General features: G+C 42.8%; 2 protein-coding genes across 4 annotated transcripts in view; both read right to left on the bottom strand.

Annotated features, from left to right (window-relative positions):
• Positions 1-10,530, bottom strand: part of hnf4g (hepatocyte nuclear factor 4, gamma) — a 20,507-nt gene extending 9,977 nt beyond the window's left edge. The window contains exons 1-7 of one of the 2 annotated variants that reach the window (XM_071414823.1): positions 10,384-10,530; positions 6,162-6,327; positions 5,688-5,782; positions 4,844-4,950; positions 4,566-4,721; positions 4,121-4,208; positions 3,449-3,601 (exon numbers count right to left, since the gene is read on the bottom strand). In XM_071414823.1, coding sequence (XP_071270924.1) covers positions 3,449-3,601; positions 4,121-4,208; positions 4,566-4,721; positions 4,844-4,950; positions 5,688-5,782; positions 6,162-6,322 — 760 coding nt within the window. In that variant the 5' untranslated portion in view covers positions 6,323-6,327; positions 10,384-10,530. Of the gene's footprint in view, positions 1-3,448; positions 3,602-4,120; positions 4,209-4,565; positions 4,722-4,843; positions 4,951-5,687; positions 5,783-6,161; positions 6,328-7,231; positions 7,475-10,383 lie in introns of those variants that run through there. The other variant, XM_071414822.1, reaches the window with a different exon arrangement.
• A 268-nt stretch (positions 10,531-10,798) lies between these two features.
• Positions 10,799-21,673, bottom strand: gpr141 (G protein-coupled receptor 141). Of its 2 annotated transcripts, none has more exons than XM_071414821.1 (3): positions 21,456-21,673; positions 15,009-15,406; positions 10,799-11,618 (listed from the first exon to the last, which is right to left on the bottom strand). In XM_071414821.1, exons 2-3 carry the CDS (start codon positions 15,374-15,376, stop codon positions 11,090-11,092), a joined length of 897 nt encoding a protein of 298 aa, XP_071270922.1. In that variant the 5' UTR covers positions 15,377-15,406; positions 21,456-21,673; the 3' UTR covers positions 10,799-11,089. The 2 variants fall into 2 exon arrangements, with proteins under 2 accessions (XP_071270922.1, XP_071270921.1); XM_071414820.1 differs by having other exon boundaries at positions 15,009-15,411; positions 21,456-21,672.
• Between the last annotated feature and the right edge of the window lie 1,335 nt (positions 21,674-23,008).

Genomic DNA, 23,008 nt, shown 5'->3' with positions numbered 1-23,008 from the left:
CGACGTAACCTGAAAGGCCGCTCAGCAAGGAAGAAGCCACTGCTCCAAAACCGCCATAAAAAAGCCAGACTACGGTTTGCATCTGCACATGTGGACAAAGATCTTACTTTTTAGAGAAATGTCCTCTGGTCTGATGAAAAAAAATAGAACTGTGTTTGGAGGAAAAAGGAGGAGGCTTGCAAGCCGAAGAACACCATCCCAACCGTGAAGCACAGGGGTCGCAGCATCATGTTGTGGGGGTGCTTTGCTGCCAGAGGCACTGGTGCACTTCACAAAATAGATGGCATCATAAGAAAGGAAAATTATATGGATATATTGAAGCAACATCTCAAGACATCAGTCAGGAAGTTAAAGCTTGGTCGCAAATGGGTCTTCCAAATGGACAATGACCCCAAGCATACTTCCAAAGATGTGGCAAAATGGCTTAAGGACAACAAAGTCAAGATATTGGAGTGGCCATCACAACGCCCTGACCTCAATCCTGTAGAAAATGTGTGGGCAGAACTGAAAAAGCTTGTGCGACCAAGGAGGCCTACAAACCTGACTTAGTTACACCAGCTCTGTCAGGAGGAATGGGCCAAAATTCACCTAACTTATTGTGGGAAGCTTGTGGAAGGCTACCCGAAACATTTGACCCAAGTTAAACCATTTAAAGGCAATGCTACCAAATACTAATTGAGTGTATGTAAACTTCTGACCCACTGGGAATGTGATGAAAGAAATAAAAGCTGAAATAAATCATTCTCTCTACTATTATTCTGACATTTCACTTTCTTAAAATAAAGTGGTGATCCTAACTGACCTAAGACAGGGAACTTTTACTAGGATTAAATGTCAGAAATTGTGGAAAAACTGAGTTTAAATGTATTTGGCTATGGTGTATGTAAACTTCCGACTTCAACTGTAGGTCCTGGATGGCAGGAAGCTTGGCCCCAGTGATGTACTGGGCCGTACACACTACTCTCTGTAGCACCTTACGGTCAGATTCCGAGCAGTTGCCGTACCAGGCGGTGATGCAACTGGTCAGGATGCTCTCAATGGTGCAGTTGTAGAACTTTTCGAGGATCTGGTGACCCATGTCAAATCTTTTTAGTCTCCTGAGGGGGAAAAGGTGTTGTCGTGCCCTCTTTACGACCGTCTTGGTATGTTTGGACCATGTTAGTTCATTGGTGATGTGGACACCAAGGAACTTTGAAGCTCTCAACCTGCTTCGCTACAGCCCCGTCGGTGAGAATGGGGGCCTGTTCGGCCCAACCTTTTCCTGTAGTCCACAATCAGCTCCTTTGTCTTGTTCACATTGAGGGAGAGGTTGTTGTCCTGGCACCACACTGTCAGGTCTCTGACCTCCTCCCTATAGGCTGTCTCATCGTTGTTGGTAATCAGGCCTACCACTGTTGTGTCGTCAGCAAACTTAATGATGGTGTTGGAGTCGTGGTTGGCCACGCAGTTGTGGGTGAACAGGGTGTACAGGAGCGGACTAACCCCCCCCCCCCCCCCCCCAAGGGGCCACGGTGTTGAGGTTCAGCATGGCAGACGTGTTGTTGCCTACCCTTACCACCTGGGGGCGGCCCGTCAGGAAGTCCAGGATCCAGTTGCAGAGGGAGGTGTTTAGTCCCAGGGTCCTTAGCTTAGTGATGAGCTTTGTAGGCACTAACGCTAAGCTTTAGTCAATGAACAGCATTCTCACATAGGTGTTCCTTTTGTCCAGGTGGGAAAGGGCAGTGTGGAGTGCAATTGCGATTGCGTCGTCTGTGGATCTGTTGGGGCGGAATGCGAATTGGAGTGGGTCTAAGGTATCCGGGATGATGCTGTTGATGTGTTTCCCTTTGTAGTCCATAATAGTTTTCATGCCCTGCCACATCCGACGAGCGTCAGAGCTGGTGTTGTAGGATTCTATCTTAATCCTCTATTGACACTTTGCCTGTTTGATGGTTTGTCTGAGGGCATAGCAGGATTTCTTAGAAGCGTGCGGATTAGTGTCCCGCTCCTTGAAAGCGGCTACTCTAGCCTTTAGCTCAATGCGGATGTTGCCTGTAATCCATGGCTTCTGGTTGGGATATGTACGTACGGTCACTGTGAGGATGACGTCAATGATGCAGTTATTGATGAAGCCGATGACTGAGGTGGTATACTCTTCAATGCCATTGGATGAATCCCGGGAACATATTCCAGTCTGTGCTGGCGAAACAGTTCTGTAGCATAGTATCCACGTCATCTGACCACTTCCTTATTGAGAGAGTCACTGTTACTTCCTGCTTTAGTTTTTGCTTGTAAGCAGGAATCAGGATGATATAATTATTGTCAGATGTGCCAAATGGAGGGCGAGAGAGAGCTTTCTATGCGTCTCTGTGTGTGGAGTAAAGGTGGTGTAGAGTTTTTTTCCCTCTGGTTGCACATGTGACATGCTGGTAGAAATTAGGTAAAACTGATTTAAGTTTGCCTGCATTAAAGTCCCCGGCCACTAGGAGCGCCGCTTCTGGATGAGCATTTTCTTCTTTGCTTATGGCCTTATACAGCTGGTTGAGTGCGGTCTTAGTGCCAGCATCGGTTTGTGGTGGTAAATAGACGGCTATGAATAATATAGATGAGAACTCTCTAGGTAGATAGTGTGGTCGACAGCTTATCATGAGGTACTCTACCTCAGGCGAGCAATACCTCGAGACTTCTTTAATATTAGACATTAGACATCGCCCACCAGCTGTTATTGATAAATAGACACACATCCCCGCCCCTCGTCTTACCAGACGTAAATTCTCTGTCCTGCCGATGCATGGAAAATCCCGCCATCTCTATTTTATCCATGTCCTTGTTCAGCCACGACTCGGTGAAACATAAGATATTACAGTTTTCAATGTTGCGTTGGTAGGATAGTCTTGATCGCATAACATCCATTTTGTTTTCCAGTGATTGCACGTTGGCCAATAGAACGGATGGTAGTGGAGGTTTACTCACTCGCCTACGAATTCTCAGAAGGCACCCCGACATCCGCCCCCTTTTTCTCTACCTTTTCTTCACGCAAATATCCTTCGCGTTGGACTCGTTAAAGAATAAATATTTGTCCAGTTCGAGGTGAGTAATTGCTGTTCTGATGTCCAGATGTTATTTTCGGTCATAAGAGACGGTAGCAGCAACATTATGTACATAATGTAATGTACATAAATTAGTAAAAAAATTAGTTACAAAAAAACTAACAAAATAGGACAGTTGATTAGGAGCCCATAAAACGGCAGCCATCCCCTCTGGCGCCATTTTTGATATGATATGAAATGATATACGTGCAGGCTTTTTGGCGTCTGCTGAAACAGAGGCAACAGAGAACAGTCAAGTGTCAATGATTAACAAAACCATTCAAATCAACTTTGTTTGGTTGAATACGGAAGCTATTGTGTGGTATATGGGCGTGTAAAAGTGGAAGGCTGCCTGAGTCGGGGTTGTTAAAGTGCTTTACCAGGGTCAAAGAAGACAATGGCCTTGAGAGCAGCATACTCATGGTCATCTATCTGGATGTCCTGGAAGGGCAGGACCAGCTCATCTAGAACACGGTTAGCTACACGACCGATGTCCGGCTCCGCACTGCTACCATGGATCACACACCCATTACCTGGAGAGGGAGAGAGGGGAGGGGGAGGGAAATGTGTGTTTTGGGAGAGGGGTAGGGGGGTTGAGTGTGTGTTTCTCCACATGTTGCGGGGGATGTGTGTGTGTGTGTGTGTGTGTGTGTGTGTGTGTGTGTGTGTGTGTGTGTGTGTGTGTGTGTGTGTGTGTGTGTGTGTGTGTGTGTGTGTGTGTGTGTAGGTGAATGTACTTGAAGCATGTCACTTACAATCCCCATTTACATTACTTATCAATTATTTTTATAATTTTACCATCTACAAATCATCTGTAGGTGGCGATCCACAAAAAGTGTCTTCCATGTCTTTCTGTCTGATAAAACATGTTTAAGTCAGAGGCCTCCAAAGACTTGAGTCAATGATTATCTGGTTGTATAACAGTCTTACAGGGCAACCGACCTGTTAGCCTTGATATGTCAGCTTTAAATCAAGCTTAGCACGGCAGTATAGCAGGTTCTGATTGGATGTTACTGAGGCATAAAGGTGAGAGGTGATTGGTCAGTTCTTACCAAGAAGCAGGAAGTCCTTATAAGGCATTGACCTCTTGGCGACCCCTAGTAGAAGGTGTTCCCCTGCATGAGCCCTGAGCAGACTCACCTGGACAAGCACACACACACACACACACACACACACACACACACACACACACACACACACACACACACACACACACACACACACACACAGAGACACAGACACAGGGTGAGAAACAATGACATGAGTGACCAAACACAGGCTACAAACATATCTCAGTTCAAGACTCATTTGACTCTAAACCATTAGCTACGAACTGAAGCTAGATCCATTACTTTGTGTTTCTGGAAGGTCACAAGCACATTCAAAAGGCTTTAGAAGAGTCATGGCATAACTTTGGTAACCACTGTTCTGTTTTAGTTCCAGTCACTACTAACTAGGTGGTCATGCAGCTAAGCCCAGACTAGTCAGGTTGCTTACCTGGTCATCCAAGGGCAGCTCACCGAAGGCAGGGATGTATTTGGCCCATTCCACCAGCACTAGCAGCTGTTGTCTCATGGAGTCACAGACATCCCCCACACCAGCTGACTTCTGTTCTGACACATCTACTGCACCCCTGGGACTGGATGCGCTGATCTAGAGTGGAGACAGAGAATGAGTAGTCATGCAGATGATTGGAAACACTGATGAGGATGATGATGATGTGTGTGTACGTGTGTGTGTACGTGTTTGTGTGTGCAGGTGCGGGTGCGTTTTACCTGTTGAGACAGTGACTCTGCCTGGGCCAGAACAGTGATAGGTGGGAGATCCTGATTGTCCTGAATGTTTCTTCTGGAGCTGATACGATCTCTCTCATTCTGAACCGCTGAAATACACACACACACACACACACACACACACACATCCACCATCACACACACACACACAAACACATCAGATCAGAGCTATTAGTATAATATTACCATGTTACCATTTCCAGAATCTAAGGTATAGGACTGAGAAACACATATATTCAAGTCCCAGTTTGCCTATCCCCGGAATTTGCTACAGTATCATAATAATCATTTGAATAGCTGACTTTTAGTTCAGACCAAACCATGCAGGAGAACAGGCTGTGTAGAGAGGTGAAGTCAAAAGTTAACCAATAGCAGCCCTGAACAACATGTCTGAAAGGCACACGATTGGGTGTCATAAAGCTCTCTGCCAAGGTTACAGGGCCCATAAACACACACACACACACACACACACACACACACACACACACACACACACACACACACACACACACACACACACACACACACACACACACACACACACACACACACACACACACACACACACACACACACACACACACACACACAATCCTTTTCTGATATCCGTCATAATCACAGTGTTCTCTGAATAATCTTGTTTAGTTTATGGCAACCCTTGTTCCAGCCTCCCAGCCCTGATGCCTTCCTCACACTGACTGCTTGATTTGTTTAATTTGAGAGTACAGAGCAGGTGCTGGAGCAAAAGCCTGCACATTGATGGAGATGAGCGCCATATTCTATTGGTATTCAGTAATACTGATGGTTCTGGTTTGATGTGGCCAACCTTCTTTCTTCATGCCAGCTCTGAAACACTTGTGGAGTCTGCAGAACCGACACTGGTTCCTCTTGTCCTTGTCCACCACACACTGACGGTTAAACCTGGAGACGCAAAGACAGATTACTGTCAATATCTTAACTCTATGGGCCTACCTTGTAGTTCTGTTCGTTGCAATATGACTACACAAAAATGGTTCCAAAAGGGGTTTTCGGCTGTCCCCATGAGAGCACCCTTTTTGGTTTCAGGTAGGACCCTTTGGGTTCCAGGTAGAACCCTCTGTGGAAAGTCATGGAACCCCGAAAGGTTCTACCTGGCACCAAAAAGGGTTCCCGAAGAACCCTTGTCGGTTCTAGATAGCACCTTTTTCTAAGAGTGTACTGTACCTGCAGGAGTGTAATGTTAATATTGTGTCTGTTAGTGTAGACATAGGCTCTGGCAGCTGCAGCTATAGGCTGGAAACACAAACACACACTCCCCTACCTGCAGGAGTAGATGTGGTTCTTGCGTATGGACCGTCTGAAGAAGCCTTTACATCCATCACAGCTGGAAGCTCCATAGTGTTTCCCTGTAGCCTTGTCTCCACATATGGCACAGTTAGAGTTCACAACATCTGCCTGGGACAGGCCCGGCTCCGCTGGCATACTGTCTGGAACACACACATTATCCAAAGACACACACACACACACACACACGCACACACACACACACGCACACACGCATCCTCCTGGCATCAGAAAACCTCCTCAATTGAAATAGAGAATCAATCATTCCTTTGTGCATGTGAAATCAAGGCATCTTGACAAAGGAAGAGAAGGACTCAGTGGGGATTCAGATCTGTACTAGCTGACTGGTATCTGTATGGTGACAGATAGGGAAATGGCTTGATTAGGAAAGCCTTTGGTGCTTTTATCTGGGATACATGTGAAGGACAGCAATAATATTAAACCTCACTCCAAAACCATGCAAGGTTAGGGTTGATCTAGTTTTTCTATATCTCCATGGCTCCAGAGATGAGAAGAGCCTTCAAAACTCAGAACCAGACCAAGTCCCAACCTCCACAGACCCAGACTTAGAACAAGAACCAGCGTATTGGGACCCAGACCCAGACCCCATGTGATGTCAAGACCAAAACCATGAGGTCAAGACTTATAAATATAGCAACAAAAACACACCAGAAAAATTCTTGCATATACCAACCACGTCCAAGGTGGAGGAATACATCTTGACAATGCCAGAGAAAAGAAAGTCAATGTTTGACCAACTTTCCTTTTATCCATCAACGTGTTGAGATGACAACTTCTCCTCTTACTGTAGGCCCACAATAAACCTGTCTTTATGACACACTGCAGATTCACATCCTAACAGACCTCCTATCACTCATGGATTATTCATTCATGGATAAATGCAATATTCAACTGTGTTTTAAGTGCAGTAATGAGTGTGAGTGTATAAGTAGAATGACAAACTACATGTCTACGTATGTAAACTATGCGTGTGTGTGTGTGTGTGTGTGTGTGTGTGTGTTTTTGTGTGCGTGTGGGTCCACTCACCTCCCCCACCATAGAGGACGTCAGCATGATCGAAGCCCAGGGTGCTGTACGTTGGGTCCAGTCCCTCACTGTAGTTGGCTACATCCATGTCCAACAGAGAGTTACTCACTGACACAGATGGATACTTCATCCCTCGCTTTCTTTCCCTCTGTCACTGTCTCTCTCTCCTTTTACTGGCTCTTCTCCCTCTGTCTCTTTTTCTCTTCCCGTCTTTCTCTCTGTCTCTGTTTATTTCTTCCAATTTCTTTCACTATCACTTTCTGTCTATTTCTTCTTCTTCTTAACCTTCTTCTTCTTCACTTTCTTCTTCTTCTTCTTAACCTTCTTCCTCTTCTTCACTTTCTTCTTCTTCTTAACCTTCTTCTTCACCTTCTTCTTCTTCTGTCACATACAGTTCTTCCACCTTTCGGAGTGCAGAAAGTAACCTATGGTCCCTGCCATTTGATTGGTCACCTACAACGAAAGTGGGTGGGCCTTGACGAAGGCATCTCACCTAGTTACACATTACTTATCTCTTTCTTTTATCTGTCCTTATTTCCCTCACTTATCACAGGGTTGGAGAGATAGGGTAGAGATAGATATTCTCTGTTTGTGAGACATATTGGCAAGTTTGACAGGGTGGTGACGATGTCATTAGGTGTGTGTGTTTGTGGCCAGTATTCTGTGGCCTCCATAGCCTGCCTAATCTAATCAAAGACAGAGCAATACAACAGCATCTAATCTACAAAAAACATCACTGATACCACCCATTGACTCCCATTGACTCCCATCAACTTCCCTCTATCATTTTGTATTGCTGATCATAAAGAAGACATGGTTGACCCTCTACTCCCACTATTCACATAGTTTCACTGCACTAAATACCTCTGTTAGAGATTGAATGCAATCTGATTGAGGTAATATAATGAATCTAACATAATTGAATGGCCTGCATCATTCCGTTTATGATTAGGGCAATAATCATGACGGTAGGAAGGAGGGTGTGGGGATATACAGTATACCAAGAGCAGTTAATCTAACTGTGGTAAATGTCTCCTAATGGCACATACAAATGTAGGATCTTAATTTGATCAACATTTAATTACTGAGAATTTTCTTGCACAGCAGAAAATGCAAAATAGCATATTTGATTTTTAAAACGGCTTCTAAAGTTTGTAATTCCACTTTGACATTTCAGAATTGATTTGCCCTGACAAAAAAAATAATCAACCCCTACAAAAAAATGTCCATTAATTCAAATTTCCTGTTGCTGCAGGATAATTTTTCTGCTGTTGCAAACTGGCTCAAATTAAGATCCTACATTTATTTCACTAATCCACTACCAAGTGCATACATACAGCGAGAGAGAGAGAGAAAGGAGTTTTGTGTGTGTGTGTGTGTGTGTGTGTGTGTGTGTGTGTGTGTGTGTGTGTGTGTGTGTGTGTGTGTGTGTGTGTGTGTGTGTGTGTGTGTGTGTGTGTGTGTGTGTGTGTGTGAGAGAGACATAGACAAAGGTAGATAACATCACCCATAAGGTTACCTGATGAAGACCATGCTAGTGAAAATGTGTTTGCTTCATGACATTAGCAACAAACAGAGCTTTCTTTTCAAACACAGCAGCCGAACCATATTACACTCTCTGTCTCTGCTGCCTAGCATCAATGCCTGTTTCTCCCGGAGCACACACACTGTAGTCACATGTCTGGTTGGTGTGTTAGTAACTAAAACACTACAGCAGGGCCATTAAGCCCAGAGCTAACAGGCTAGCACTGTGTGAAACACTCATAACCCTATCTGTCTGTTTGACATTTCAAACCTTTTAAACACTTTATAGCACAGGTATACAGACCACACACAATGCTAAAAATATGGAGCTATCTTGGTCTTCCTTTAGAGATTGTCATTAGAAGTGAGTCTGATGAAACCGATTAAAAAGTACCTTTTAGTTCAAGTAGAGAACGTGAAATGGGTTATCATGTGATCTTTACCATCCTGTGTACAACAAAGATATCTTATCTGTTTTACCACAAGAAAACACCTGTGTTGTGTACATACCGTCTCTCTCTTCCAACCAGGGGAGATTATTCTACATTATAAACTGGGTGGTTCGAGTCCTGAATGCTGATTGGCTGACAGCCGTAGTATATCAGACCATATACCACGGGTATGACAAAACATTTATCCACACTGCTCCAATTACGTTGGTAACCAGTTTATAATATCAATAAGGAATGAGGGGGTGTGGTATATGGCCAATATACCATGGCTAAGGGCTGTATCCAGGCACCCCATGTTGCGTCGTGCTTAAGAACAGCCATTAGCCGTGGTATATTGGCCATATACCACACCCCCTCGTGCATTATTACTTAATTATCCAATTTAGATATTAGCAAAAGTTGCAGCACTCCAACTTTTGGATTACTTTGAACAGAATATCTTGAATATCACACTTTCACTATTTCAAGCTGGTGTCATCCTTTCATCTTCTCACTGAGGTCCAATGGTCTCATATCAAAGGCATTGAATTGATTAAATGATCCTTTAAAAACATTGGTCTAATATAAGGAAGTCATGGTCTAGCTCTACAGTTGATGGGTAGGTAGGTCTACATGCATTGAGAATGAGCTTGACTACAGCCATACGCAAACAAATGTTTTATGGAACTGTATGAGGAAGTTCTCACTTCACACAGTTTTACAATTCACACAAGTAAAGTAAGCTATGGCGTAGCCCAACTACCACCCTCTTTAGTTGTTCTATTTGGGGAAAGGTTTATCCTCCTCAGAATGAACTACATGAATTATATTTCTTTTAGTAGGCAATTCATGGAAAGGTTCTGTTTTATGTCTGTGGGATATAGGCTAGGCTACCTGAGAGCTAGCTCACTCATACTGTAACTCCCATAATCTAGCCTACCTGTCCTGTCCTATCCTGTGCAGGTGGGGTAACACCCCACTAGACAAACACAGGACCACGTGACAAGTCAATGTATCTAGTTGGAGCGCTACGACCCAAATACAGCTGAACCGAAAAGGTAAGGTACGAACGCAGCTGATGTCTCACTTTTGAACACTCAACAAAGTTAATTATTATCGCTGTGATAATGTCACTGTATACGATGTAGGCTACAAACATCATGTTCATTCTTTATATTTTCAAAGGAGACCGCTTACCTTTTTTTGTCCGTCAGCTATGTACATTAATTCAACAGAACGTGAGTCCACCTGTAAACTAGCCACCAGCTTTGAAGCGACACTTGTCCCACGGTGTCACCGCACGAAATGGGAGAGTCGTGGGCGAGGAGCTGCAACAACACACGGAAGGTTGGAAGGGACAGCTATGGGCCTATAATTCATTGAGCGACACATTTGATGGCGCCGGCATAGGCTCTCATTACATCGATTTACTAAACAAACTGAAAGTAGGGTGGGGACGTTAAACAGTAACTAGCCTCCATAAAACTCAGAGGGAAAGGAATATAGGTGTGTGTGTGTGTGTGTGTGTGTGTGGTGTCAGCATTGCCAATTCTGTCGAGACGGGGGAAAGAGTGAAGAGGAGGTAATGTTTCACAAAATAATAGTAGAACAGTAACATTTTAGCAATGTATTTATTTATTACAATATTTAGACCATATGTAGCCAGATCTCGCCCTTACAAATACTTTTAGCAAACATTGAAATCGACATATAGAGAGAAACATCATTGGCACAAGTTATTTTAAATTCCAATATGATAATAAATAAATTATAATGAAGTCTATAGTAGACATAGACTATCTTGTGTAGCTATATGAATAAGCAGCAGATGGCGCTAAAGTACTGTTTAAAAGGGAAACACTCTTACAGCAAGGTTTTGGCTCTGAGTTTGTGTGAGAAGAGGTCACACAGTCCGTGCTCTGTTACGCATATAGCAGTGTCCCCTCCGTAGGAAGGTAAGCATGTCGAAACAGCTGAGGGCCGTGAGACTGAGGAATACCTCGTTAGTGTTCTGCAGGTACAGGTGTCCCAGGTAGTACATCCTGAACACGTGATAGGGGACAAAACACACCAGCAGCACCAAAGCAAAACACAGGCTCTTCAGCTGAGCCCAGAACTCCTGGTGAGACAAGCAGTCTCGCCCATACTTCCTGATCAGAAGGACCATGACATGACACTGCAGTGCTGTCAGCACACAGGCCACAATGATGATCACAGAGCTCATGATGTAGTTCAGCACCCTGACACCAATGTGTCCTTCCAGGTGGTTGCCGAACTGGAAACAGTGGGAGTCATTGGTGGACATTTTGTTTGTCTTGTTGTTGGTGGTGTTATCTTGTAAGTCCGTGCCGTATTTGAAAAAAAGGATGGGGGGAATGACCGCAAACATCACCACCCACACTGCCACGCTGGCGCCAAAAGCATGCAACTTCCTGGAGAAGAGAGGAGACCCTTAGTGATTTTGTGAGAAACAGATATTTGCCTTTCCCATCCCCCATGCCATGACACACATTGAGAGACACCTCTCTACCTCTACAACACAGTTAACTACCATTATAAACTGGGTGGTTCAAGCCCTGAATGCTGATTGGCTGACAGATGACAAAGCATTTATTTTTACTGGTCTAATTACATTGGTAAACAGTTTATAATAGCAATAAGGCATCTCAGGGGTTTGTGGTATATGGCCAATATACAATATAATATTTGTGCTATATGGCCTGTGGAACACACTGTTAATACCTGAGAACACGGTTAAGTTAACTACCTGTAGAACACGGTTAATTACCTGTAGACCACGGTTAAGTTAACTACCTGTAGACCACGGTTAAGTTAACTACCTGTAGACCACGGTTAATTACCTGTAGACCACGGTTAAGTTAACTACCTGTAGACCACGGTTAATTACCTGTAGACCACGGTTAAGTTAACTACCTGTAGACCACGGTTAATTACCTGTAGACCACTGTTAATTACCTGTAGACCACGGTTAAGTTAACTACCTGTAGACCACGGTTAATTACCTGTAGACCACGGTTAATTACCTGTAGACCACGGTTAAGTTAACTACCTGTAGACCACGGTTAAGTTAACTACCTGTAAAACACGGTTAATTACCTGTAGACCACGGTTAAGTTAACTACCTGTAGACCACGGTTAAGTTAACTACCTGTAGAACACGGTGAATTACCTGTAGACCACGGTTAAGTTAACTACCTGTAGACCACGGTTAATTACCTGTAGACCACGGTTAAGTTAACTACCTGTAGACCACGGTTAATTACCTGTAGACCACGGTTAAGTTAACTACCTGTAGACCACGGTTAATTACCTGTAGACCACGGTTAATTACCTGTAGACCACGGTTAAGTTAACTACCTGTAGACCACGGTTAAGTTAACTACCTGTAGACCACGGTTAAGTTAACTACCTGTAGACCACGGTTAACTACCTGTAGACCACGGTTAAGTTAACTACCTGTAGACCACGGTTAATTACCTGTAGACCACGGTTAAGTTAACTACCTGTAGACCACGGTTAATTACCTGTAGACCACGGTTAATTACCTGTAGACCACGGTTAAGTTAACTACCTGTAGACCACGGTTAAGTTAACTACCTGTAGACCACGGTTAACTACCTGTAGACCACGGTTAAGTTAACTACCTGTAGACCACGGTTAAGTTAACTACCTGTAGACGACGGTTAAGTTAATTACCTGTAGACCACGGTTAATTAGCTGTAGACCACGGTTAAGTTAACTACCTGTAGACCACGGTTAATTACCTGTAGACCACGGTTAATTACCTGTAGACCACGGTTAATTACCTGTAGACCACGGTTAATTACCTGTAGACCACGGTTAAGTTAACTACCTGTAGACCACGGTTAAGTTAACTACCTGTAGACCACGGTTAAGTTAATTACCTGTAGACCACGGTTAATTACCTGTAGACCACGGTTAATTACCTGTAGACCACGGTTAATTACCTGTAGACCACGGTTAAGTTAACTACCTGTAGACCACGGTTAAGTTAACTACCTGTAGACCACGGTTAATTACCTGTAGACCACGGTTAAGTTAACTACCTGTAGACCACGGTTAAGTTAACTACCTGTAGACCACGGTTAAGTTAACTACCTGTAGACCACGGTTAAGTTAACTACCTGTAGACCACGGTTAATTACCTGTAGACCACGGTTAATTACCTGTAGACCACGGTTAATTACCTGTAGACCACTGTTAAGTTAACTACCTGTAGACAACGGTTAATTACCTGTAGACCACGGTTAAGTTAACTACCTGTAGACCACGGTTAATTACCTGTAGACCACGGTTAAGTTAACTACCTGTAGACCACGGTTAAGTTAACTACCTGTAGACCACGGTTAAGTTAATTACCTGTAGACCACGGTTAATTACCTGTAGACCACGGTTAATTACCTGTAGACCACGGTTAATTACCTGTAGACCACGGTTAATTACCTGTAGACCACGGTTAAGTTAACTACCTGTAGACCACGGTTAAGTTAACTACCTGTAGACCACGGTTAATTACCTGTAGACCACGGTTAATTACCTGTAGACCACGGTTAAGTTAACTACCTGTAGACCACGGTTAATTACCTGTAGACCACGGTTAATTACCTGTAGACCACGGTTAAGTTAACTACCTGTAGAACACACACTGTTAACTACCTGTAGACCACGGTTAACTACCTGTAGAACACAGTTAAGTTAACTACCTGTAGACCACGGTTAAGTTAACTACCTGTAGACCACGGTTAAGTTAACTACCTGTAGACCACGGTTAAGTTAACTACCTGTAGACCACGGTTAACTACCTGTAGAACACGGTTAATTACCTGTAGACCGCGGTTAAGTTAACTACCTGTAGACCACGGTTAACTACCTGTAGACCACGGTTAACTACCTGTAGACCACGGTTAATTACCTGTAGACCACGGTTAAGTTAACTACCTGTAGAACACACACTGTTAACTACCTGTAGACCACGGTTAACTACCTGTAGAACACAGTTAAGTTAACTACCTGTAGAACACACACTGTTAACTACCTGTAGACCACGGTTAACTACCTGTAGAACACAGTTAAGTTAACTACCTGTAGAACATGATTAACTAGCTGTAGACCACAGTTAAGTTAACTTAACTGTGTTCTAGAGGTAGTTAACTACCTATAGAACACGGAGGGTTAACTACCTATAGAACACGGAGGGTTAACTACCTGTAGAACACGGAGGGTTCACTACCTGTAGAACACGGAGGGTTCACTACCTGTAGAACACGGAGGGTTCACTACCTGTAGATCACGGAGGGTTCACTACCTGTAGAACACGGAGGGTTCACTACCTGTAGAACACGGAGGGTTCACTACCTGTTGAACACGGAGGGTTCACTACCTGTAGAACACGGAGGGTTCACTACCTGTAGAACACGGAGGGTTCACTACCTGTAGAACACGGAGGGTTCACTACCTGTAGAACACGGTTAACTACCTGTACAATGAGGTTGACTACCTGTAGAACACAGTGGGTTAACTACCTGTAGAACACAGAGGGTTAACTACCTGTAGAACACAGAGGGTTAACTACCTGTACAATGAGGTTGACTACCTGTAGAACACGGTTAACTACCTGTAGAACACAGTTAAATTAACTACCAGTAGAACACAGAGGGTTAACTACCTGTACAATGAGGTAGACTACCTGTAGAACACGGTTAACTACCTGTAGAACACAGTTAAATGAACTACCTGTAGGACACAGTTAACTATTTGTAGAACGTAGTTAACTTCACTACCTGTAAAACTCGTAGCGATCCTTCTTGCTATGGAACCCCAGCAGTCGTATGACGAGGATAACCACGTAGAAAACAAAAGCCATGTACATGTGTACGTGGATCATGGCACTGACCACCTTACACAGCATCTTCCCCAACCCCCAGTAACCAGCAGCATAGTAGTAGATCCTGAAGGGTACGGTGAGTAGGAACAGGAAGTGGGCCAGGGTGAGGTTGAGCATAGCGATGGTGATGACTGATCGCATGTTCGATTGGAGGATGTGGATCATCAGGGCCAACCCGATGATCCCAATGACCAGGACCAGGCTATAGATGGACACCAGGGTAAGACGTTTGAGGATGGACAGGGGTTCCAGCTCATCGGACATGGTAGAGTTAGAGGAAACCTGAGACACCAACTTCGCTGGGGAATGGGAGAGAAGAGAGAGAGAGAACAGAATGCAGTAAAGCAGACACTCTTATCAATTCAAATTAGGAGGGTAAACAACCAACCACACAATATCATTATTGTAGGTATTGACATTATATATCAGTGTTGTGTTTAGAGGTCGACCGATTATGATTTTTCAACGCCGATACCGATTATTGGAGGACCAAAAAAAGCTGATACCAGTTAATAGGCAGATTTTTTTATTTTATTTGTAATAATGACAATTACAACAATACTGAATGAACACTTATTTGAACTTAATATAATACATCAATAAAATCAATTTAGCCTCAAATAAATAATGAAACATGTTCAATTTGGTTTAAATAATGCAAAAACAAAGTGTTGGAGAAGAAAGTAAAAGTGCAATATGTGCCATGTAAAAAAGCTAAAGTTTAAGTTCCTTGCTCAGAACATGAGAACATATGAAAGCTGGTGGTTCCTTTTAACATGAGTCTTCAATATTCCCAGGTAAGAAGTTTTGGGTTGCAGTTATTATAGGAATTATAGGACTATTTCTCTCTATACCATTTGTATTTCATATACCTTTGACTATTGGATGTTCTTATAGGCACTTTAGTATTGCCAGTGTAACAGTATAGCTTCCGTCCCTCTCCTCGCCCCTACCTGGGCTCGAACCAGGAACACATCGACAACAGCCACCCTTGAAGCATCGTTATCCATCGCTCCACAAAAACCGCGGCCCTTGCATAGCAAGGGGAACAACTACTCCAAGTCTCAGAGAGAGTGACGTCACCGATTGAAACGCTATTAGCGCGCACCCCGCTAACTAGCTAGCCATTTCACATCGGTTACACCAGCCTAATCTCGGGAGTTGATATTCTTGAAGTCATAAACAGCTCAATGCTTGAAGCATTGTGAAGAGCTGCTGGCAAAACGCAGTGCTGTTTGAATGAATGCGTATGAGCCGGCTGCTGACTCTGCGTGCAATGAACGCAAGAGAAGTGACACAATTTCACCTGGTTAATATTGCCTGCTAACCTGGATTTCTTTTAGCTAAATATGCAGGTTTCAAAATATATACTTCTGTGTATTGATTTTAAGAAAGGCATTGATGTTTATGGCTAGGTACAGTCGTGCAACGATTGTGCTTTTTTCGCAAATGCACTTTTGTTAAATCATCCCCCGTTTGGTGAAGTTGGCTGTCTTTGTTAGGAAGAAATTGTCTTCACACAGTTCGCAACGAGCCAGGCGGCCCAAACTGCTGCATATACCCTGACTCTGTTGCAAGAGAAGTGACACAATTTCCCTAGTTAAAAGAAATTAGCAGGCAATATTAACTAAATATGCAGGTTTAAAAATATATACTTGTGTATTGATTTTAAGAAAGGCATTGATGTTTATGGTTAGGTACACGTTGGAGCAACGACAGTCCATTGTCGCGAATGCGCACCGCATCGATTATATGCAACAAAGGACACGCTAGATAAACTAGTAATATCATCAACCATGTGTAGTTAACTAGTGATTATGATTGATTGATTGATTGATTGATTGTTTTTTATAAGATAAGTTTAATGCTAGCTAGCTACTTACCTTGGCTTCTTATTGCATTCGCGTAACAGGCAGGCTCCTCGTGGAGTGCAATATAAAGCAGGTGGTTAGAGCGTTGGACTAGTTAACCGTAAGGTTGCAAGATTGAATCCCCGAGCTGACAAGGTAAAAATCGGTCGTTCTGCCCCTGAACAAGGCAGTTAACCCACCGTTCCTAGGCCGTCATTGAAATTAAGAATGTGTTCTTAACTGACTTGCCTAGTTAAATAAAGGTGTAAAAAATAAAATAAAAAATTTGGCCAAATCGGTGTCCAAAAATACCTATTTCCGATTGTTATGAAAACTTGAAATCGGCCCTAATTAATCGGCCATTCCCATTAATCGGTCGACCTCTAGTTGTGTTCATGACCACCTAAAGCAAGACCGATTCAAGACCAAGACCCGAGAAAATCAAGTCAGAGTCAAGACCGAGACTGGGAGGGGGACAATGAGTCCAAGACCAAGGCAAGACTGAGACCAGAAAAATTCAGAACCATGATTATAATTTTGTCAAATCACCACCATAATAAGAGTTCAAAATGTCCCGTATTTCTGTGTTCATATTTCAGAACAACATATGGATTCTTTACACATTCAGAATAGTGATGCTGAGGGAAAATAGAGTCACTCTACAAATTATTACTAACCCAAACACAGTGGGGAACAATGGGCCTTCTACACCTTCTGAGAAGATTTCTAAAATAATGATTATTATAATTATATTATTTTCAATGATGTTCTGATTTAACTCTCTTCCGTTTGTGTTGGAAAGGGTTAATGCTGACGAGAAAAAAAAATCTGGATTTTTGTTTGCTGGTCTCAGGGGAGATAAATCTAGCTTCCTACGTCAGCTATTGGCTAGGCCATCAGAAGCTACTGTAGATAAAGCCATCTGCCATTCAACTGTATTAGGGCAACATAATGGGTTTGACCGTTTTTACAAAAACATTTGGAATCTTCTGCCTTCTTGAAGGCCAACCTGCCACTGGCCAAAAGCAAGCAATAGTTTCCCCACGGTCTAGCTAGATAACTTTTGTTGTCGGCTAGTTTGCAGTTGCTGCAGCAGGTGTTATCAAAGAGGATGTTGTTGCTAATTTGTTAGCTTTCTCCTTTTCAAGAATAACTTTTAACAAGAAATTCTTAGAAAGTAAAATTTGAAATGATCATAATTTGGTGAGTGGAACTGTGTTTTTTATTGCAGCGCGCGTGCTGTTAGCCATCTCTTTGAAAATAACTTGTGTGTGAAACATTGTTTCATTTAAAGTGGAAATGACAGCATTTTAGCAACATGAAATCTTATTCAAATCTGTTCATATACACTCCCTGGAAGAATATGATACTTTAAAAAAAAAAATTTGACAAGCGACCACTTAGATATAGTCATTTTCAGATTTTCATAAATTCTTAGAATGTTTGGGAATTATGTATAGTAAGGCATTTGTGAAAATTCTACAGCAATATAGAGTGGGAAGCGGCCGGTGTGCTGTAGCCAATCAGAGCTACAGTAGACCTTTATACAAATAAGCCATTTGCCACACAGGCCCGCCATCATTCACTTTGAACTGGACTGTGTGTTTACAGTCAGTTACAACAGCGCGACTTTAGATCCTTAGAACGCATTCGCCAAAAGCCGCAAAATACACCTGAATGGATTTCTGCAAATATGTTACTTTACATTTGGGAACTTTACAGTTCTATAGATTAAACAACCATGAAAAGGTGTGCTCTCTCTCCCTCAGTTATGCACATCAACGACAACAACAACTAATGTTAACCAGAACAAGATGAGCTAAAATCTAACAAAGGAACATTAGATAAACCCTCTCAAACTTTTTCAGCTAGTTGGCCGTCAAAATTGCACTGATAAACGATGTGGAATTGTAGCCTCCTCGTCCTTCTGCAGCTTGCCTGCCAATGCATTCTTGTCCCAACCAAGCACCCAAGCTAACTGGCTAAAGTTGTCTAGCTTGCTAGCCAACTACTTCCAGACACAAATGAAAGAACACCTTATTCTGACCGTTTTACTCGCCTTAGCAGAGCATGTTATCTAGTGTTCGTGACTAACTATTACATTTTTTTGCCTACGTTTACTGACACCGGTCATATTCAGCAGGTGTTGCACATTCGTAAATTCATCAGTTATTCTGCTCTCTGGCACACTCAGACGAGAGTGCTCTGAAATCAGAGTAGATAGCCAGAGTGAATTTGCGAACGCAAGAGATATGCTAACTGGATAACAATCGTTCAAGTTCTTGCTAGCTAACCAAATGACACCTGCATCTAAAGCTGTGTATAGCCACCGTAAAAAACTATATGAGGGGGAAAAATCAGTCACTCACCCACTCCTCCAATGGCATGACATGACATCCTCCTAGCAGCTAGCTAGCTATCTAGCTACAGTTAGGCTCTGTGTTTTTCGCTTGAGAACAGAGAGCTACATAAATAGATGTGCTAGCCTATTAGCTACGTTATGACTGACTTGTGATCATTGTCCTTGCTAGTTTGATTTTATTGACATTCCCAGCCTTAGTTACATTCATCTGTTTTTGTCCAAAATATTGAATCATTGAAACTGAAACATTGCATCCCGAATGGAGTCAGCAAACAATGTACCAGGTCAGCTGTGATTTACAACCTGATAGCAATATTTGTTGGAGTACCAAGAAATGTATTGGTGAATTATATGAATCATGTATTGAACTGCATCCATCTATTCTGCCAACAATGCCTTAGTGTACGTCATGGAACGTTGACTCAAATACAACCTATTTTTAAAACCTTTTATAAAGTTGGTTTTGTAGGATAAACTGGGAATTTGATATTTTTGACTGATATTATGATTCTGTTTGTTTCATATCTGCAAAGTAGTTAAAATGCTGTCAGTTCCACTTTAAACTTTACGTCACTGGTTACTTTGTACTAAATGTGAAATGTTTTTTGCAATGGGAAATGGTAGCTGCACATTTCGATTGGGAAATGCTTGATGGTTGTGTTTTTGTATTTTTATGATTGAAACCTACTGGCTTATTATGTCAGAGTTTATGGACTGCTTATCCTTTAACATCATGCTGTGTGTGACTGCTGTCTTTCCATCGGCCCTATGTAGTGATGCCTGGAGAAGGTGGTATAGTCTAATTTTGTCAAAAAGTTCCCAAACTGCCCACCCAGCAAAGGAAAGGTACCCTGTGTGGAAAAATCTCATGTTTTGTATATTTCTTTGTGAATTTTCCGATACATTTTTCAGATTTTCACTCTCAAAATGACACTTTGTTATAGAGAAAATACACAAATTTGATGGTCTAAGTCCACAACAATGCTTAAACCACATCAATCTGATTGGGTGGGCCTGTCAGGGTGTGTCCACCCAGGCCCCGTGATACAAACAGGCATGATGACAATTGCACATCACAAATAGCCTACTAACCAACACTTCGGACTAAACTTTTCAATACCTGGTTTACACACCCATTGTTGCCTTAGTTAACATTAACATTTACTGGTAGATATCATACGTTGAAACGTCTTTCCTACCCACCGGGCTACCGAGGTCGTTCTTCTGTGAGCTGCTCCATGGCAAAACCAGCTGAGAGCTGCACACAGTTGCTGTCTGCAGATGATATTCTGCTGTAACTAGGCTATGTGTGCAGCGCACATGCATGTGAATATATTTCACAGGCTTTGCGATTGTGTTGGCTACTTTGTGCATGATTTATCTATTGTACTACGTAATTGATAAGTCGTATACCTCCACTACACTACTTTGATACGCACCAGTAGGGATTAAGAAGTCAGTATATGCAATGGCCACTGAAAGAAAGTGGGTATACCTGCGTATACCCTCCACTACACCACTGGCCCTTTGTGTTTTACAAAAAGTGCACTCTCCTACATGAGTGCGCTGGTATTATGGTTGCTGTCCTTTCAGAATCACCAACCTGTCACACACTAAAGGCCTTATGGGTTCGCCACTGCGCAAACATGTCTATAATAGATATAAAGACTGTTAAGATATTCATGTTTCAAGAAAGGTGTATATATTTGGCCTGGTGAAGCGGTTTTATGCGCTGACTGAAAGGAAGCTGATAATTATGAGTTTTTACTCTGCTGGTTTTGGCTGGTCTCGGGATGAAATTACCAGTCCTCACTGTCCAAGACTGAGTACAAATGTATCCAACACTGAGACACTCAATATGTGGTCTCGGGTACTACAGCACTGCATTATATACATACTGTCGGTCACAGTGGGCACATATTGTAATACAGTGACTGATTGTACCTGTCCATATCTACTGGTAGTGACAAAATAATGAAAATTAATCTATTAGGAAAACAACCAATGCGCAACACAATCCTCCTCACAACCTTAAAATCTATCAAGTAAGTCTCATGTCATTACAGAAGTCTTACGTTCTGGAAAATGACAATAGAATATATAGCAATATCAAATAATTCTTTAGACCTACCTTCTGATGGAGCAGGTAAAAACTTCAGGACGTTTTTGTGTGCCAGGGCATACAGGGCATACAGTGCCAGGGCATACAGTATGTGTGTGAGAGAGTGTGACCCCTGCACTTTTACCAGAGCTGCTTTACCAACCCCTTTTCTTTGTAAAAACGTACAGTGCGTTTGACAGGTCCTTTTTACATACTGTCTGCAGAGTCAGAGGCACACAACACCACATTCACGAGAAGGGATTACACATATGGCAGCACAGCCACAGAACTGTCAACTTCCTCTGACCGGCTCTATGCACCCACACTGACAGAGAGAGAAAACTTCCTGTCTTTCTCTGGGAGGACTCTATACTAAAGTCTTTCTATAGGCCTTTTAAAGGGTTTACAAAGGCTGTGAGCAGCTCCATACATCATTATTCAGCCTCATAAGATAGAATGTGTATGAAGAGTGAGTGTGTAATCCATGTGGTGAGAGACAAGGCTGTTCAACATAACTGAAACAGGATGTGGTGAAAATTGAGAGATATTCTCAGACGTGCCAAATTAGCCAAGACTTTTCTTCCAGTAAACAAAATCATCACCATCATTGTTCTCAGAAAGGGCTGATATACACTCACCGGCCATCTTGTTAGGTACACTACCCCGTACACAAAATTGGATCGCTCCTACAGACAGTGAGTCACGTGGCTTGCTATATAAAGCAGGCATTGAGGCATTCAGTTGCAGTTTGATTGAACGTTAGAATGGGCGAAATTAGTGACCAAGCGACTTTGAGCGTAATGTGATCATCGGTGCCAAGCGCCGGATCAAGTATCTCAGAAATGGCCACCCTCCTGGGCTTTTCACAAATGACAGTGTCTAGGGTTTACAGAGGATGGTACAACAAACAAAAAACATCCAGTCAGCGGCTGTCCTGTGGGCGAAAACAGCTTATTGACGAGAGAGGTTGAAGGAGAGTGGCAAGAATCGTGCAAGCTAACAGGCGGGCCACAAACAGACAAATAATGGCACAGTACAACAGTGGTGTGCAGAACGGCTTCTAGGAACGCACAAGTTGTTGATCCTTGTCTTAGATGGGCTATTGCAGCAGACGACCACACCGGGTTCCACTCCTATCAGCTAAAAACAAGAAGAAGCGGCTCCAGTGGGCACGCGATCACCAACACTCTTATGTCAAGTGTTATTGAAGTGTTGTGGTTGCAGGTTCACATGGCACATCTAAATCCTTTTATTTTGGGGTGTTGCTATAGGCCACCAAGTGCTAACAGTCAGTATCTAGATAGTATGTTTGAAATGCTTGATAGTGTGTGTGATGTAAACAGAGAGGTCTACTTTCATGGGGACCTGAATATTTACTGGTTTTCATCCGTTTAAGGGGAAGCTTATCACTGTAACCAGTGCCTGCTATCTGGTTTGGGATATTAATCAACCTACCAGGGTGTTACAAACACTACTGGAACAAGATACTCCACATGTATTGATCACATTTTTACTAATACTGTAGAAATTTGTTTTAAAGCTGTATCCGTACCCATTGGATGCAGTGATCACAATATAGTGGC

Source organism: Salvelinus alpinus, chromosome 8 (genome assembly GCF_045679555.1).
Source record: "Salvelinus alpinus chromosome 8, SLU_Salpinus.1, whole genome shotgun sequence".
In the NCBI taxonomy this organism is placed as follows: domain Eukaryota; kingdom Metazoa; phylum Chordata; class Actinopteri; order Salmoniformes; family Salmonidae; genus Salvelinus; species Salvelinus alpinus.
Note: the sequence above shows the minus strand (reverse complement) of the source record. Positions and strands in the feature narration are given on the sequence as shown.

What these genes read in the sequence shown, in the direction of transcription:
- gpr141 (XM_071414821.1), bottom strand. Translation starts at nt 15,376, where the DNA reads ATGTCCGATGAGCTGGAACCCCTGTCCATCCTCAAACGTCTTACCCTG. An exon ending in GATCGCTACGAGTTTTACAG is followed by an intron (nt 11,619 to 15,008) that starts GTAGTGAAGTTA and finishes TCTCTTCTCCAG; the next exon opens with GAAGTTGCATGCTTTTGGCG.